The 18,490-nt window shown below is 36.3% G+C and overlaps 3 protein-coding genes and 1 pseudogene across 3 annotated transcripts; 3 read left to right on the top strand and 1 right to left on the bottom strand.

Annotated features, from left to right (window-relative positions):
- Window positions 1–952: 952 nt before the first annotated feature.
- LOC119996245 lies at window positions 953–2,408 on the bottom strand (annotated as a pseudogene).
- Window positions 2,409–3,442: 1,034 nt separating this feature from the next.
- On the top strand, window positions 3,443–5,226 carry LOC119996997 (NAC domain-containing protein 2-like). The gene is made up of 3 exons (XM_038843771.1): window positions 3,443–3,773; window positions 4,220–4,500; window positions 4,594–5,226. Exons 1-3 carry the CDS (start codon window positions 3,443–3,445, stop codon window positions 5,224–5,226), a joined length of 1,245 nt encoding a protein of 414 aa, XP_038699699.1.
- A 5,464-nt stretch (window positions 5,227–10,690) lies between these two features.
- Window positions 10,691–12,339, top strand: LOC119996048 (xyloglucan endotransglucosylase/hydrolase protein 22-like). The gene is made up of 3 exons (XM_038842548.1): window positions 10,691–11,075; window positions 11,211–11,404; window positions 11,783–12,339. The coding sequence occupies exons 1-3, from the start codon at window positions 10,800–10,802 to the stop codon at window positions 12,171–12,173; spliced, it is 861 nt and encodes a 286-aa protein (XP_038698476.1). The 5' UTR covers window positions 10,691–10,799; the 3' UTR covers window positions 12,174–12,339.
- Window positions 12,340–14,487: 2,148 nt separating this feature from the next.
- Window positions 14,488–15,699, top strand: LOC119996624 (probable xyloglucan endotransglucosylase/hydrolase protein 23). Its single transcript, XM_038843320.1, has 2 exons — window positions 14,488–14,798; window positions 14,992–15,699. Exons 1-2 carry the CDS (start codon window positions 14,541–14,543, stop codon window positions 15,568–15,570), a joined length of 837 nt encoding a protein of 278 aa, XP_038699248.1. The 5' UTR covers window positions 14,488–14,540; the 3' UTR covers window positions 15,571–15,699.
- Window positions 15,700–18,490: the final 2,791 nt, after the last annotated feature.

The following is an 18,490-nucleotide window of genomic DNA, read 5'->3' as shown; positions in this document are numbered from 1 at the left end:
AGGTTTTCTGTTTTATGGAGAATAAAAAATAGAAAACAGACCAAACGGATATCAAGGTAATTTACATATACATTTTTTCTTGTTTATTCGGTGGGATTGAAGTTTTATCTGGAATTGCATGGCATATATCCATCAGCAGCAGAAATAGAGGAGCCGGAGGAAGAAAATAAGAAGATAAAGCTCAAATCCCTAAACGCTGAAGAAATCAAAACCCTAAAATAGTGAGAAAATCCTGGAAAGCCCATCTCTACATGACTGAAAAAGAGATGCCAAAAATCAATTTTGTCAAAAAAATGAATTAGTACAAAAAAGAAAAACTATAAATAGGTGTGGTAATGTGAAGACTAGAGTTGGGGGTTCTCTAAAGTCCTCCAAAATTCCTAATGAAGGAAAAGAGAAGGATACGAAAGCCCACCCCTCAAAGGAGCTCCCATGGAAAATCCAATAACCCAATATCTTCTTCATGGTCAGGTATTCTTCCAAGTACCGGAACATGAATGTGACCCAGAAGGCACCACCTTATGATCCATTCTCATGCTATAGATTTGTTATTACCATTTATATATTTGATTTCCTGTTACTTCACTTGTTCTTGAGGCTGTCACTCAAAACTCAAATGTTTCTTCTCAATTACTCATTGTTGGATTTTGTTGAATAATAATTCTGGTTTTGATCTTGTTTAATGTTTTTTCTTTTTTTACTTCTTGTACAGGCAACCTCTGTGTGTGTGTGTGTGTGTGTGGAATGCAGTGCAATAAGTAACATAATATTCTAATTAATGGGTGTATAATAGAGAATTATTGTTGAGCATGTTAGTATGTTATTATCCCACAAAGCAAGAGTGCTCAAGCTACAATTCCTTACAATGGCTTATATTTAAGCCACTTACAAATGGTGAATTGGGTGGAATTGTATGGAAAGAAAAAAAAAGAATTGTAGAAGATCTTAATCCAATAATAGAAAGAATACACACCTCAAATTCATTGAAACTGATTCAATCACCAAGGAATAATCTTTTCCATTTGTGTATTGTTTTTGCATTACATCAATAGGAAAAAATAACCAAAGAATTTAAGAATAAATAATTACACAAAAACACAGAATTAATCCAACATTATGAACTAGGAGCTGCTGTTGCACTCTTTGGGAAGGCCTCCAGGAAATCTCTTAGTATCACTACAGTAGTTATAGATCATATAGTTCTTCCGCACCCACTGCAGCTTCTCTTGGTTTGCAGAATCCAACTCCTGTAAGAGCCAATCATTAGTGTTGGAAGTTGAACTGCAAGAAGATGAAGCACCATTGGACCAAACACAAGCATTGGCATTGAGGTTCCTGTAGGAGGCAGTGAAGGGAGCTTGCGACCAATCTGTTTTAACAAGTCGTCCTCTTGTTGCCCAATCATCAGCATTCCATAAACTAGAGTATATTCTCATTGGTTGATTCTTTGGGTAGGCAACACCATCCGACTCCATGTTCTTGAACTCCCTAATTGGGGTACCATTTACAGAGAATCTGAAACAGAGGAACCAACAATGATTCAGCTTCAATTGTTTGAGATTTATTGATGGTGGTGCAGATGGAAATGAAAGAGGCTTTTTATCAAACAGTTTGTGTGCTATACTGCCAAAACCAGATTTCATATGCACATGATTCACCAATGCAACCCAAAATTAGCACTAAAAGAGCAATTTTACAGCATAATCTCCAGTTCAACTGCATTAGTTACTTACATAATGCGTTGTGGATTCCAAAGAATGGAATACGTGTGGAAATCCGCAGTTGGGTCGAACCATAAGTAGAATTGTTGCTCTCTGTTTCCTTTGCCTTGGCTGAACACATTTGTGTGAAGAATATAAGGATCACCACTCAAATTCCCCAAAAATTCAGAGTCAATCTCATCCCATGTCGATCCTTTTGAGGATAACTGCAAACAAATTGAACGAATTAATTGTCAGTTCACATGCACTTGATCATAAATAGTTCACTGAGCTATGAAATTGATTAGGAAAAAAGACAAACAAAGAAAGACAAGAGAGACTTACGTAGTAAGCAGTGACAGTGCCAGCAGAGTTGCCAGGGACAAGCTTGAGTTCCATATCGATTTTCCCAAATAAAAACTCATTTCTTTGACTGGAAGCCTGAGCCAGAGGCTTTGTCAAGGGAGAGAGTAAGGAGGTCACCATTGTTGAGTATCTTACCACGGCCATCTCCCCAAGTAATGTCAAAGTCTTGATAGAAGTTACCAGCTGAGGCAGCACCCACAAAAGAAACAATCAATAATGAAAGGACCATCAATGAAGCCATGGTTTTCTTGGAGAAGCGAATGCTGAATTTGAAGTTCTCTGGGTTCGGGAGTTGGCATTTATAGGAGATCAATACAGGGTGAAGAAGTGTGAGGAAGTGAGTAGGAAGGTCCAGTGATCAGTCAGCTCATCTGTAGCCAGTTGTTTGGCTTCAAAAAGGTGCACAACCAAACCGACATTGCTCCCTGTGTTTTTTTTTTAATCAAAACACGCGTTTTCCATTAATATAAAACAGAGATCTTGAAGAAGTTGGTGGGGTATAATAGAGTATAGTCGGTCTCTCCACATCTCTTTTTCCAAACACCAGTTCCTCCTCTGCTTCCTAAAACGTTAACGTTGTAAATTTATTATTTTACTTTCATACATTCTTTGATTTCTCTGCTAATTCATGGATAGTCCCAAGGTTGCTATAAGAAGAGACTGTAGTTTGTACAAAGACCTTGTGTGTAAAATCTGTTTTCACAACCCGACCTATTGACGCCCAGTCATCGGCAAATCCAGAATCCAGATACTAAACTGGTGTTTTCAACGGCTCTCTCTTTGGGAATTTAACGCTAATTCAGTCAAAAGATTGGGGGTATACAGGAGGATCCGGTGGAGTTGGAGAGTATGCTAGGTGTTTGTTAAAATGCCTCAATGAGCTATATTGGTTGGATTAATCAAACATAATTGAGCATCCCCACGTAAATTTTTTTCATACTAGCTGGTGTTACGACTGCGAAGTTATTTCCGTAAAATATCTATTTTGAATAAAATAATAAATATCTAGAATTTGTACTTCCAAGTTGATAAATACTTATATATATGTTAAGTTAATCCGATTTAAAATAAGATTAGCAGTTTTCCTCATAATTATTATGTCACATGCACCAATCAGGTCATATTTCATCCTATTTAGTCCAATCAGAAAATAGATATATATTTATCCAAAATTTTCCTTGTTATCCATTAAATCTCCAATTATTTCGGACTCTTAATCACCCTTTAAATACAAACTCTAAGATACGTCAACCTAACAAACTATATCTTCTTCTTCTTCTTTTCTTTTTTCAAATCCAGTAACATCAATTAGAAGTCTCAGCGCCTGAAAGCTCTCAAAGTTGTTTTCTTTTTCTAGTCAATTAGAGTCCTAACCCATGGATCAAGACCAAGAGAATCGGGCGTTTGTTTCAAACCCTAGCAAGAATCCCCCACAAAGCCATGGCATTGATAGGAATTATGTTAACGTTCATCATGACGGTTCAATTGTGTATACAACTACAGACGAGGATGATTCTACTCCTACAACCAATATTGATCCTGCATATGATTCTGAGATTGAGCCTTACCCTCCTGGTTTTAGGTTTAAACCAAAAGACGTAGAGCTCATTATTGATTACTTGCAGAAGAAGGTTCTTGACCAACAGTTGCCGCCGAGCGGGATCGTCGATGTCGATCTCTATAAGTACAATCCCCAGGATCTTGCAGGTTCTTCTTCACAATGCTACTGTTTCTTGCACATTTAATTAGTCCACGTTAATTGCATTCCCATGTTTTTTTTCGGGTTCTTGGGTTATGGTTTCATTGTGGCTGGTTTCTTTCCTTTGGCTGGTTCTTTTTGTTCTGCCGCTGCCTTGCTGAATGTTGAAGAAATATTTCTTTCTGTAAGTTGTTGTTCAGTCGGGTTGGGGTCTTGTGATATTGTTGTTGTCTTCTGGGATCTGGGTTGGATTGGTTGCAGAGGTTTTCTTGGGTTTTTATGAACTGCAGTGAGCTTCTTGGTTTTTCTTGTTTAGTGCTTTCTCATTAATAAACGTCTGATTTCACAAAAAAAGAGAGTTGTCAATGGTAAAGATTGCACTTATATATGTATGTATGTATGTATATACCACATCACATGAGCTTATTTCTTGATTGATGAATGATTAATGCAGCAATGTATCCCCCTTGTGGAGAGAATGAATGGTACTTCTTTACATCGAGAGTACGCAAGTATCCGAACGGGGAGAGGCCGAATCGAGCAGCCGGAGATGGTTACTGGAAAGCCACTGGAGCTGACAGACCTATCAAACGTAAAGGCGTTAAAGTTGGTTCAAGGAAGGCCTTGGTTTTCTACATGGGAAAAGCTCCACATGGTAAAAAAAGTGATTGGATTATGCATGAATTTAGAGTCCTTGATGCTCCCAAACCACTAGGAGAGGACAAGAAGATGATGGTAACAAATATAATCTCAATGACCACTCTGTCTTGTAGTCCTCTTTAACCATTTTCTTTATCACTAATTATGTATATATGCATATATATGCAGCTTGATAACTGGGTTCTGTGTCGGATCTACAATAAGAAATCTGAGAGGTTCTCATCCCGATTTTCCACCCGACGACAGAGTGATGAGGTTCAAACTGACAGTCCTAAATCGAGCTATCCGAATACTCCCACAGCTGCTAATTCTATCCAAATTGGGACTACAACAACTACTACTCCACAAATGATTAATCAAATGATTCCTATTCAGACTCAGATGATGACTCCTGCTCCACAAATGTTGAACAATGCAAGGTTTGCTCAACAGTTTGGTTCACACACTCACATGCTGACTGCACTCCCTACACCGACTACACAACAGTACAATGAAATGGATGGTGGTGGTGGTGACCTCTACAACCAAAACCAGATTGGATATCAGAGTGATTTTGGAAATATTTTTCAGAGCAATGAACTGGTGAGCCTTCCGGATTCCTTCATTCAACCCTATAATCCGCAGTTGTCGTTCATCGGTCCAGATGATCGAGATGTGAATTCATTTATTTCCAATGAAGGGTATGATGTGGTTGATTGTGATAATGACATTGAGGGATTTGGTTTTGGGGATACGTTGATGGATCCTGGGTTCTCAGACAGTACTGCGAAACCGCGGCAATTTGATCCTAGGCAGGGATAAGATAGATCTCTAACAATGTAGCAGTGGTATTGTGATATATGTTTCGATTATGTTTCTACTTAGTTGCTTCTTTAAGGCTATTAGTGGTAGATTTGCTTTAGGGTCTTGGAATTTGCTACTCTATGATGATTGGTTTCTTTCTATTCAAGTTTATATTTTCTTTGGGAGTGATGATTTAGTTACTAAATAAAGCGGTATAATTTTTTTGAAACGGGAAGGAGGATTCACCATGTTAATACATACAATCCTTATCACTCAACTAATAGTTCGAGTCTATATCCCTATATAGTTGTGTAGGAAGGACTTGCTATTTGTGATTTTGGATGGGAACAGTGTCAATATTAAAATACTAAAATAACGGCATACTTCCTCAAAAAAAATAAAATTACAGACATACCAAATGGGCCCGTGGGCCCAACTACTTGAGTATGGGTAAATAAAATTGGGTTTGGGATGCAGGAACAAATGGGCTGACGCGGCCCGATAATTTTTTAAAGTTTTACTATAAAAAAGTGTTTTTCATCCCTAAATTATTGGTTGGGTTTCATTTTCATCCCTTAGTTTTTTTTTCTCCCCTTTTTCGTCCCCCAATTATAGGAAAGTACCCCGTTTATCCTTCAAATAAATCCAACGACTGAAAAATCCTACTTGACATCCCATTGTTCGTCATATCAGATTTCTCAGGCATGCCACATAGGTGTCACACAAGCATTTCCCGACCTCAATCTCATTTGGAGGACGAAAATGATACTTTTCAATAGTTGAGTGACGAAAATGATAGAAAAAAGTTTAGAGACGAAAAATGAAACTCACCCCATAATTAAGGGATGAAAAATATCTTTTTGTCAAAGTTTTACTGGTTAGAGACTTAGAATGGCCTTTGTTATTGCTGTCCAACCGTCTACTTCACACCCAAGGTTATTAAAACCGGATAGGACGGGCTGGTCCGATCCGGTTTGACTGTGGACTTGCCCTCTGTCCGGTCTAATTTATGAATTCATGACCATCGTCGTCCATCCACTCACAACATGAAATAGCAAAACAATCTTGATATGCGTCGGAAGAGAATCTACAACATAGGAAAATCCTATAAGAAGTAGAGAAATCAAACAATTACTACAATTACTACGCACCCACCCAAGGTTATCAAATCGGACCAGACAGGCAGATCTGATCGGTTTGATCGTGTACTTGCCCTCTGTCCGGTCCGATTCATGACCATTTTCGACCATCCACTAGTAACATAAAATAGCAAAACAATCCTGATATGTTCCAGAAGAGAACCTAGTACCTACGACATAAGAAAATCCTATAAGAAGCAGAAAAAATCAAACAATTAGTATGACTCCGATCAATTAATTCTTCGCTTAGCCCTTTAAATTTTAAGATTCCGCGGCTATGTTTTGTTTTAACTTGTAAAACACGCCCTCAATACATTTCAGGATGTATTCCTAGTTAATGAAATTTCTTATACATTATAATAATGTGTTGTTTTTTTTATTTCACTAAGAGTCCTTTCATTTTGGTGTTAGTCTTTAATCTCTTGTTTTTTTTGCTTGGCACTAATTAAATTCTAAGTCATTTTTCCATAATGTAATCTCGAACCAACAACTCTAGTATTCTTAGGCTACACATAGCTCGTTTGGTGAAAATGTCAGATTTGGTGCAAGAATGAATCCCCATATAAGAATCCTGATACGCCATCCACAACCTCAACACTCCTATCTCTAATTGTCAGAAGCGGTTGATCTCCTGTCCAACATAGAAGAGAGTAAGTAGAAATGGAAACTCACATCTCCGGAGTTTTTTTTTTTTATTTAGGCTATGTTTGATATGCAAGTTCCGGCCAAAACAGAATCGTGATTTTTGGCCGAAACTTTAGGCATGGAACCTCCACGGGTGTGCCCTGCACCCGCCCCGCATATCGGGGCAACATTTAACCCCAATCCCAACCCCGTTACAATCCAGGGGTCCCCGCCCCACTCGAAAATCTCTGCCTACGAATTTTTTTTAAATTTTTTTATCAAGAATAGAACTTGAGACCTCTCACATATATGATTAGTACTCATATCAACTAAGCTACTTAATGTTTTTTTGATAAGAAACACAATAATTCAATATATTGTATTAAAAAAAACCATTACTATTAAAATGAGATCTAAAAATAAAACTATCTTACACGTGGAGTGTGTATATATATACGAATATAATTATTTTCTATATATATATATATATACATGTATAGCGGGGCGAGTTGGGAGGCAAACCCGTCCCCGCATGCGGATTGAGATTCTTTGCCCCGTCCCCGCCCCTCACAAGCCTCGGATCGGGAAAAATCCGTGCGGTCGGGGCTGGATGGGTCGGGCACAAATTGTCGTCCCTAGAAACTTCCATTCCCATGTTTGTTAGACACCAAACTAAAGGAACGGAATTGAAGTTTCTCCCTTGAATTTAGGATTCCCAACTTCCTTGGTGAAACCTTTAATCTGTTTGGGAATGCTCTAAACTGCTGTGAAGTGATGTGCAATACTATGAGTTATAAAACTGTAATGCTGTGAGGTTAGTTGTAACGCAAAAACTGTTTGACACATCATTTTTAAAACTATGGTGTGGTGCTGTGAGGCGCGTTTGACGTATCTAAATATCGATTATATTAGATGACTAATAATATTAATATAAAATTACTTAACGTTTATATTGCACATTAATCTAAAATAAAATAATTGACCTAATTTGATTACGTAGGACAATTCAACATATATTGTAAACATTTGAGAGTGCGGTGAAGTGAGGTGGTGTGAGGTAAAAAGTTATGGTGTTGTGAGGTAAGGTGCAACTGAGCGTAGTAAAAACGTACAGCCAAACATAGACCTTATATCAATTTACAATTTACGTACCACTATGTAAACTTACCTATTATGTATATTTATTATTATTTTACTCATAAATTATTTTTATTACTCAAAATAAAACACATATCGATTCTAACAATATTTTAAACGTATTTCTAAATAATTTATTTAATGTGAATATATTTGTTAAATAATAGCATTTCATATTTTATAAAGTAGAGAATAACAAAATCTTTTAACCATTATTCTCTCATATTGCCATATGAATTCATTGATCAACCAAACATAAGAACTCAAAGAATTTCAATTCTTGTTCTCACACTAATTCCCATTCCCGTTCCCGTTCTCACGGGCAAGCAAAGAAAGAGCCAACGTCTACTAGCTAAGACATAAACCAGAGGGCAATCTAAGTGGATATGTACAAGCTTCTTCGCTGGAGTTTACACACCTGCACCTGATGTGTTGTATTGCTGACATGCACAAAACATCATATTACTACAGGCTACTTGTAAGGTGTTTCTATATATACATTTTTTTGTTTCTATATATGATTAGACAATTCTATTTAAAGGGTTATCGTTAGACTTATCTTTCAATAACATTTTTAAATTTTAGCAATTGGGACAAAACAAAGCTGAAAAATTAAACTATGCGAATAGTACAAACTGTGAATACGTAACAAAAAAAAACAAATTCAAACACATATTTCTAAGTTCTCAACAAAATACACTATATTACAAAAACTTAGGCTGCCAACAAATTTCTAAATTATCCAAACAAAAAAGGTTTTGCAATATTGTCCAATTAAAATAATTAAAATAGTTAACAATTAAAGCTAGGAAGATTACGAATACGTAAGAAGAACACAAATTCAAACACATATTTGTATGTTTCGATTAGGAGCATAGAATATCGCAAGCAATACACACTATATTACAAAAGCTTATAGGGTGCCAACTAATTCTAAATTATTAAAACAAAAGAATAACTTTTGCAATACTGTCCAATTAAAATCTTTACCTCTTGTATATATGTGTGTTATGAAACACCAATACACTCTCCTGTCGAAGCTTGATTATCATTATCCGCTTTTCCAAGTCCAAGCCCAACCCATCACTAGGCTTGCAGGACCTTCTAGGGTTCATGGTTTTAAAATGCGTTTTACTAAGTCAAGAAAACCTATGAACTTATAACTTGTCCATTAGATATTTATTTTAGCAATGTGAGATTTTTCTCGACAATCTCTCCCTTACTTGCGAGCGGGGGTCAAGCCCACCAAGTAAAACCAGGAGTCACATAGGTACAACGCACATTCAAGTTAAACAATCTCTCGCTCTGATACCGTTGTTAGGAAACACCAATAGACTCTTGATGTGGGGTTTATGACCCGCTAAAAGTATAGCGATTCCAAACCCAAATTATACTCGCAAGTGCACGAATCAATTGTAGTATAGAAGTGGCAAATACGAGTGTCGTACCCACAGGGACTGAATATAAAATATCTGCAATTCCAACTCTTTGTAATTATCAATGGAAACAAAATAAATAAGGATTAACACAAATAAACAAACACTAGGGATCCGAATTCACCAACTCTATTGTATTTAAATTATTTAGCCTACGATTATCATTTCATTCATGCATGTCAAAGATCAAGTCCCTTAATTTATGTAATAGTCATGGGCATCTGACTTACCACGCCTATTCTTAATTGCAACCAACCATGGGCATTTGGATTGGCTAAGACAATCAAGAATGCATTAGGATTTATGGTAACTTATGTAGTCACTACCATTGAATGTCCAATTTGTACTATAATGATGGTGATGCATGGAATGATGTCAAATGATTTTGACAAATCATATGGTGGGCTTTCAAATGATAATCAAGAAATTGATCAAGATGGTAATGGACACAAGCATATGGGCTCTTCATGAAATGAGCTAGCAAATGTTGAACATTGGTTGGTATGAATTGGGCCTGAAAATATAAAAATAAATACAAAGTGAGTGAAAAATGATATTTGCATTTTAGTGGTGTAATAATCACTTTAAGCCCTAATTATGTGACAAATGTCTTAATAATTCATTATTAAAAGTGTATATTTTTTACACTTATCAACTCTCTTGTACAAACTCAACTATTATTATAAGATTGTCCGCATTACTAAATCCAAGTCGAAATCCAACGCATCACTGGGCTTCTAAGACATTCTAAGGCTCATGTGTTTAAAATGCATCTTACTAAATACTCATGAGCTTATTTATCCATTATATATTTATTATTTTAGCGATGTGTGATTTTTCTCAACAATACAAATATATATGTGTGTATATATAATCTGGGCCCAAAGTGTTGAAATGTTCCAGTCAACATAAGCTAGAAACCATTTTACAAGATATTAAAGGCGGCAAGAGATAATCATCACAACATTTTGAGGCGGCACCGAACCCATTGTTTGAGTCAGAGAGAGATCCATATATATCTCTCACCTTTCTGGACCCTCTCTTGTTTTCTTGCACAACCCAACTCCAGCTGTTCACAAGTCCATCCAAAACATGAAACCGAAACAGACTTTTTAAATACTGCCATTTCTGCTTTCTTCACATATGCATTGCACCTTTTTATAACCTCTACAATTAACGTGTCTATATATATACACACACACACACACAGTGCCACTATCAAATTCTTCATACAACAACACTTGACAATTAAACAATGGCTTCCTCTGGTTCTCTTGGCCTACTAATTTCCTTGTTAGTTAGCGTTTCGATCATCAACTTTTCAGTTGCTGGCAACTTCGACCAAGAATTTGACATAATTTGGGGAGACGGGCGTGGTAAGATACTTAACAATGGTCAAATTTTAACACTTTTGCTTGACAGGGCCTCTGGTTCTGGCTTCCGATCCAAGAACGAGTATCTATTTGGCAGAATCGACATGCAACTTAAGCTTGTTCCTGGCAACTCTGCCGGCACCGTCACAGCCTATTATGTAAGCTGTTGTAGTATAATGTAATATTCATTTTACTTATCAATGCGTCGGATCCGATTAGAACTCGGTAGTTAAACGTACATTTTTCTTTATGTGGCTAAAATGTATTGCAACTGATTAATGTGCACATATTAGATGCGATCAGAAGGAGCAACATGGGATGAGATCGACTTTGAATTTCTAGGAAACGTAACTGGCCAGCCTTACACTGTTCACACCAATGTTTACAGCCAAGGCAAAGGTGACAGGGAGCAGCAGTTCCACTTATGGTTCGATCCAACCGCAGATTTCCACACCTATTCCGTTATTTGGAATCCCCAACGCATCATGTAAGTTACTAGTTAGTCGTTCCAATTATGAATTATGTTGAACTCTACTATTTTCCTGTAACAAGGTAACTGTGCACCTTTTAACTCTACCTAAATTTCGAGTAATGTGTCGCAGGCGGAAATTAAGATCAAGAAAACAGATATTGGAATCCACCGAATAAAGAGAAAATACCCTCTAGTTTTAATTAATTTCTTCAAAGACTAGATGATAATGTCCTAGGGTCGGTCACAATCATAATGTAGTGAAAAAAAATTACAAATTTATGAAATTACCCCTAAAACACTAAAAGACCCATCTGAGTCTTAGTCTACTCGACCATCCCGATGGACTGGGACTCATGAAATTAATTCAAATAACATTGCATTTGATTTTTGTAGATACTTGGTAGATGGCACTCCTTTAAGAGAGTTCAAGAATTTGGAGTCAATTGGCGTTCCGTTCCCAAAGAACCAAGCCATGAGAATACACTCGAGTCTGTGGAACGCGGACGATTGGGCGACAAGAGGTGGGCTTGTCAAGACAGACTGGTCGCAAGCTCCCTTCACTGCCTCCTACAGGAATTTCATTGCAGATGCTTGTGTTTGGTCTAATGGTAGATCTTCTTGCCCTGCAAATTCGTTATCCCGAAATGCGTGGTTCGCGCACCAAGTGGACGGGACGAACCTGCAGAGGCTCAGATGGGTGCAGCAGAATTACATGATTTATAATTACTGTACCGACTTGAAGCGATTTCCTCAAGGTGTTCCTAAAGAATGTGCCTGGCAGTGACTCCTCTGTATATATGTATAGTCTATTAATCCTACCTTGTAATATAATGGGCAGTTGTTTTTTAATTTTATATATTTACGTGTTGTTGCCTAGAATGTAGAAAAGAAAAATGTTGCTAGGCTTATATGTAACAATAAATAAAAATGGAAAATATGTTCTTAGTAAATCATGTGCTCCAATCTACCAATTATGCCAAGGATAAATTAATTGTTTCCTATGTTGAACTGTATTTTGTTAGTTTTCCTTTATGACAAAGAAACACGACTCTTTGTTCTAAGAAGATTCCGGATTTTTTTTTTTTGAAATACAGCTGAGAAATATATATGTTTCTTATTAGAATCGATCTTTGGACATATATATCTAACCGAGTCGATTGCCAACCGAGTCACCTCTCGTTGGTGAAGATTAAGGATATTTAAATCGTCCTACTCTCTAAATATCTTGGCAAATCACATGTTGTCAAACTTAGGGCAAATGCAATGGTAAAGTATTATTAGGTCAACAAAGATATTGTCTTTTGCTGATATGACTGTATTGTAAAATGTGTTTTGCTTATGTGACTATATTGTGATAAGTGTTTTGCTAATATGGATGTATTGATATTTGATGTTTTGGTGTAGTTTTATTGTGGATAATATGGAGGAATGGAATGTTGTTGGCCTCCATGTCGGGTGGGAAGAGAAATTGTATAGAAATTTGTGTTTTGTTGATGTGGTTGTATTGAAATATATGTTTTACTGATGTGACTGTATTAAAATACGTGTTTGATTTGACTTTTTGTGTAATAGAGGTGAGACCGGGTCAACATTTTAGTTGACCTAACAAATAAAAAACCATTGCATGTGCCCTTAGTATCTAACTTGTAGTTGGGGGTGGAACAAAACTCTTTGGCAATATTGAAAGACATGCACTTTCTTCATTATTACATTAGCTTTAATTAAATAACAACTGTCAAAAACTGATTAAATATTGTGTGCTAAGAATAACTAAAGACTAAATGTTACCAACACTTGTGGTTTGCCGTCATTTTTAGGTACGTCTCATGTTGTATCAACACACCTGTGATTTGCGTCATTTTTAAGTGCATCTCATGTCTTTTCAAGAGTTTGAGGAACACCCCCTTATACTTAGTTTTATCTCTTGGGAAGTCCATTTATTCATTTTTCATTATTGATATAATTTTTTTTGTCAAAAGAAACGTCTAAACATTATATATTGTTGTAAGAAAATAAAATTTGACTTCTAATAATACCTCCTCTCCAACCACCATTTTCGGAAAATGCAAAAACAACAATGTTCTCAAACATGACATTAATTAGTTTAACAAGAAATAGACAAAAAGATCTCGCAAGAGATAAATCTAAGTATAGGAGGTGTCAATTAAAATTTTTGAACTATATGGGATGCATCTAGAAATAACCTAAACCACAAGTGATGTTTGTAAGATTTAACCACAAGTGCTCCCTTCCGTGCACACTATTCTATTGTTTATAGGACAAGTCAGTAATCACAACCCCACCAGAGTACAAGTTAACCGAGTCGCTCTCTCAACAGTATCTAGTTTACAGAATTTCACTAAGGTTTGTAACACTTCGATCCCAAGTCTCATAGAACTGATGAATACCCATCAGACCCAAACTTATAATGTTAGACTTGGAATCCCATCCCGTGTAATGGGTATTCATTCAGAACACTGAAAACTTCTGCAACTTGTTCTACATCATGACATCACCAAAATAAAGAAGAGATTCATAAAAATAAATCATATACGTTCCGTACAAATGAAAAAAAAAATCTGGCAAATCCTTCTGTCCACTGTCCAGTCCATGAAAAGGACATGCATGGCCATGAGATTCTAAATATTAAAGAAACCAAATTGAGCAGCTGGAAGATCAGTGGACCCCATCACTTCGACCACTCTTTATAGGTCAAAAGTAAAATGACATCAAAGCTGTGGACAAACTGGAAAGAGAGAATTGCAACTGTAAATGCTAAATACTGTGACAGCAAGCACAAACATATCTTATTGCAAGTAACAAGTGGTGGAACTTTTCTTCACTAGTTAGAAGCAACCTTGGGGCTTCATAGTTGTTGTGTTATCAAAGACGTGTGTAATCAATGGACCAATGACCCTAAATATTGTATTGGACCCATCTCATCAATACATATATGTGCCACCCAGCTATCTCCAGCTCATGTCTTTTCCTAATCCTACCAAATCCAAATTGCCAAAATGCCAATGAAAGGAACTTTCACGTCACACACACATACCTGCCTCGCTTCCTCTATATAAATAATATCACAGCCACTCTAATCTCATAACACCCAAACCCATCAATACTAGTCAAGCATTAGGTCTTTTTTATCATGGGTTCTTCAAAATTTGTAGCATTTGTATTGGCAAGCATTTTTGTGTTGGCTTCGGGTAGTTTTTACCAAGATTTTGACATCACCTGGGGTGATGGACGTGGTAAGGTGCTTAACAATGGTGAGCTCCTGACCCTCTCGCTAGACAAGACGTCGGGTTCAGGGTTTGAGTCCAAGAATGAGTACTTATTTGGCAAAATCGATATGCAACTCAAGCTCGTATCGGGCAACTCTGCTGGCACCGTCACCGCATACTACGTAAGTTTCAATTCTTACAACAATTAAAACCAAAATCTTTTTGTGGTAAAAATTCCTCCGATGCCCATGCAAGAAAATAACATTGAAACTGGACGTCGGAGTTAAACTTTCGACTTGAAAATAACATCGAAATTGGATGTCGGAGTTAAACTTTCGACTTTCACTTGTGCTTAACAATCAATCTTTGGTGCAGTTACGCTCGGACGAGTCGGCTTGGGATGAAATAGACTTTGAGTTTCTGGGAAACCTTAGTGGTGATCCTTATATTCTTCACACAAATGTTTTTAGCCAGGGGAAAGGTAACAGAGAGCAGCAATTCTATCTCTGGTTCGACCCGACTGCTGATTTCCACACCTACTCTCTTCTCTGGAATCCACAGCGCATCATATTCTCTGTAGATGGTACTCCAATTAGAGAGTTCAAGAACATGGAGTCTATCGGTGTCGCGTACCCGAAGAATCAAGCTATGAGGATTCATTCCAGTCTGTGGAATGCTGATGATTGGGCAACAAGAGGAGGACTTGTTAAGACAGACTGGTCTAAAGCTCCATTCACTGCTTCTTACAGAAACTTCAAGGCGGATGCTTGTGTTTGGTCCAATGGGAAATCTTCTTGCAATTCTGGGTCTAACTCTGGTTGGTTATCTGAAGAACTAGATGATTCAAAGCAAGGTGGGCTAAAATGGGTACAACAGAATTACATGATTTACAATTACTGCACAGATACTAAACGATTTCCACAAGGAATCCCTGCAGAATGTGCTGCCAATTAATCTCTATTGGGTTATTAAATTTTGGAGATCGAATTCTTTTGTTCTTTGTTTGTAGTTACAGATTGATGCTATATGTCTTGTATGATATATATATTTAAATCATAATAAAAGAATTATTTGTTCTATGTTTGTTCAAATTGTTGAAGGCTGTGGTTGAATTGGGAAAACAGGGTAGTTTGTGGAAATGACTGTTAATTGGGTTTTGAATAGTAAAAGGAAATTTGAATCGAGTCTGACAACTTAAAGTTCTCATGACTTTTAACAATCATAATACTAAGAATAATGTCTTAAGGGGATGATATTTGTTTGATCTCTTGATGGTCTAAGCTTTGAATTTGTTTAATTTAACAAGAGTCCAAGACTTGGAATAGCAGACACTGGAAGATTTGAAACAGTCATTACATAATGGATTTAGGGACTCCATAATTCATTTGAAATTGTACAGTTTACAATTTGAATTCAATGATTTTTGAGAGTTGTGTCACATCATACCATTTTTTTTTTTACAAATTTTAAAACTTCTCTAACTTTATCTCCATCATTATTAGATGTAAATCTTGAAATCTTTAATAATAAATGCTTATGTATGGATAAAAATTTATAGTGGTTCGTTTCCTTCTCAGTCGAATACATTTGAGTCGTATTCCATGAACGGATTAATTTTAATACTAAGTATAATAATAAATACTTATATATGGATAAAAATTTATAGTGGCTCGATACCTTCTCAGTCGAATACATTTGAGTCTTATTCCATGAACGAATTAATTTTAATACTAAGTATTAGTGACGATAGAGTCCCCTTTACTTGATATTAAACAAGCGGTAGCCGCCTGGTAAGAACCAAGGAAAGACACGTCTTAATTAGTTTAGGTTCCTATATTGTTATTATTTACTTCCAATTAATATTTGTTTAGTATTTATATTCTTGTTGATATTTGCTTTTAATTAGTATAGCTTAGTAGTTAAAGTAATTTTCTATATAGTTTTGACCTTCTAGTTTAAGTAGGTTTTGGCTATATAAGCCGGTAAAGTTATACTTATTTGAATCAATCAAACAAATTAAACAAAAATCGAAAATTTTCTCTTAATCCAACCTTCTTCTTAGATATGCTAAGATTAAGGTATTCATCATTGCCCTACAACAGTCTATTCCTTTCAAAAGAGAATCCAGTACTTCTTTGTCATGAATAGGATGAATCGTCTTGCAAATATCTTTGATTTTACTAAACAATTAGAATTAGACCCGGTCAACTGGGATGTATATTATTTGTATAGGGGATCCTCCAATTATAGGATGATTGTCATTGATCTTTAACATTAAATCTACATTTCCACTTGCCACCTATTGCAGATGTCTATGAATTTATCCCTAAAGATTAGTAGTTGTAGGGGCGACAAAAAATTACTTCTTGGTTGGTTTCGGGTAAGATAAAAACACATATTTACGTAATATTTATGTGTTCGGACCCTAACTCGGATTAGATTTCAGACATACTTTATTGACCAAACCCAAATCGATTTAAGCCTGGACACGTAAATAAGACAATAATCTAATTTGGCTTAAGGTTCAGAGAAGTAAATCAAACAAGATTTTTGTGTTTGGACCCGGACCAGGTTTTTAACCAAACAAAAATTTATGTTTGGACTCAGATTTTGAACATCTTATGTCCAAATTTGATTTAATCCGGATCGAACAAATTCGGTCATTTGGATCAAACAAAGTTTTGTCACCCATAGTTGCAGCCTTGCAGGCTCCAATGCTAGAAAACAGTATGTGTACAGAATGTCATGGTCCGGGCCTATGCTGGATAGTTTGAATCCATTAGCTTATTCTTCTAAGCCCAATCCCTCAGCCCAAAAACCAACTCCATCAAAGCCCAACACCAGTGTTTAATCAAAAATTTGAAGCCCAAACCTATGCTACTCGGTAGGATCACCCATCTTCAAGGTCATCTTCTTATTACATTAGCCTTAATTAACGTAACAACGGTAAAAAAAACTGATTAAATTAACAACGATTGACGGAATAATTTCATTTCATTTTTTTTTTCCAGAAATGTGAGTAATCAATTTTTTAGAAAAGGAAATTTATTTGACCAAATTGAAAATGTCCTTTTTTTATGGCTAGAAGTATAATTTACTCTCAATTGTAGTGCCTTTTTAGGTTTTTAGTGATGTATTTTTTTCCTTAAAAAATGATGGGTAGAGAATACCAATACAACAATCCTTTTTGAATCAAAACTATATTCTGACAGTCAATCACCACAACTCCACAAAAATGTGAGTTTGCAGAAGCCCTTTTACGATGTTCAAAATTTCATCTGTCGATGGATAAAAATTCTATGCTGAGTCAGCACAACACGTGGAAATGGAAGAGTTACATAGAAGCTTCCTTATCTGAGGATAGCTACAGAGAAGTTTCGTCATGTCAATTTAGGAGGATTCAAATCCAAACCAAGTAAGATACGAAAGTTCATCATCCATGTCACTCCCTGGGATCAAGAGTCAATGTGTTAGTCGTGCAGAAAATAGCATCGACATCATCCAAGGCGACAACCCTTGGAACTTAAACCTGTGACTGACAAATAATGTGTCCCATTCCAATCACGCAGAGGATAAATTAATTATTTCTCATCATTTTACCATTGTCTCGCACTACAACACTATTGTTTATAGGATGAGTCCGTCATCACAATTCCACCAAAATATGTATAACCAAAGTCTCTCTCTCAAAAGTATCTAGTTCACAAAATTTCCCTGAGAGGAAGAAAAATTCTCCGAGATGAGGTGTTTGGATTGAAGGATTTGAGAGAAAGGAAGAGAAAAGAAAAATAGTCCCCTTCTAATTTTCTTGTTCGAGGGATTTGGGGAAGGGAAGATGGGGCTAGATTTGTTGTAATTGGGCAGGCTCGTACGT

Source organism: Tripterygium wilfordii, chromosome 4, assembly GCF_013401445.1.
Source record: "Tripterygium wilfordii isolate XIE 37 chromosome 4, ASM1340144v1, whole genome shotgun sequence".
Classification (NCBI taxonomy): Eukaryota; Viridiplantae; Streptophyta; class Magnoliopsida; order Celastrales; family Celastraceae; genus Tripterygium; species Tripterygium wilfordii.
This window is presented reverse-complemented; position numbering and strand designations above follow the sequence as displayed.

Coding starts and splice junctions, on each gene's coding strand:
- LOC119996997 (XM_038843771.1), top strand. CDS start 3,443: ATGGATCAAGACCAAGAGAATCGGGCGTTTGTTTCAAACCCTAGCAAG. Junction 3,774..4,219: donor CAATCCCCAGGATCTTGCAG/GTTCTTCTTCAC, acceptor TGATTAATGCAG/CAATGTATCCCCCTTGTGGA. Junction 4,501..4,593: donor GAGAGGACAAGAAGATGATG/GTAACAAATATA, acceptor ATATATATGCAG/CTTGATAACTGGGTTCTGTG.
- LOC119996048 (XM_038842548.1), top strand. CDS start 10,800: ATGGCTTCCTCTGGTTCTCTTGGCCTACTAATTTCCTTGTTAGTTAGC. Junction 11,076..11,210: donor GCACCGTCACAGCCTATTAT/GTAAGCTGTTGT, acceptor TGCACATATTAG/ATGCGATCAGAAGGAGCAAC. Junction 11,405..11,782: donor TGGAATCCCCAACGCATCAT/GTAAGTTACTAG, acceptor TGATTTTTGTAG/ATACTTGGTAGATGGCACTC.
- LOC119996624 (XM_038843320.1), top strand. CDS start 14,541: ATGGGTTCTTCAAAATTTGTAGCATTTGTATTGGCAAGCATTTTTGTG. Junction 14,799..14,991: donor GCACCGTCACCGCATACTAC/GTAAGTTTCAAT, acceptor TCTTTGGTGCAG/TTACGCTCGGACGAGTCGGC.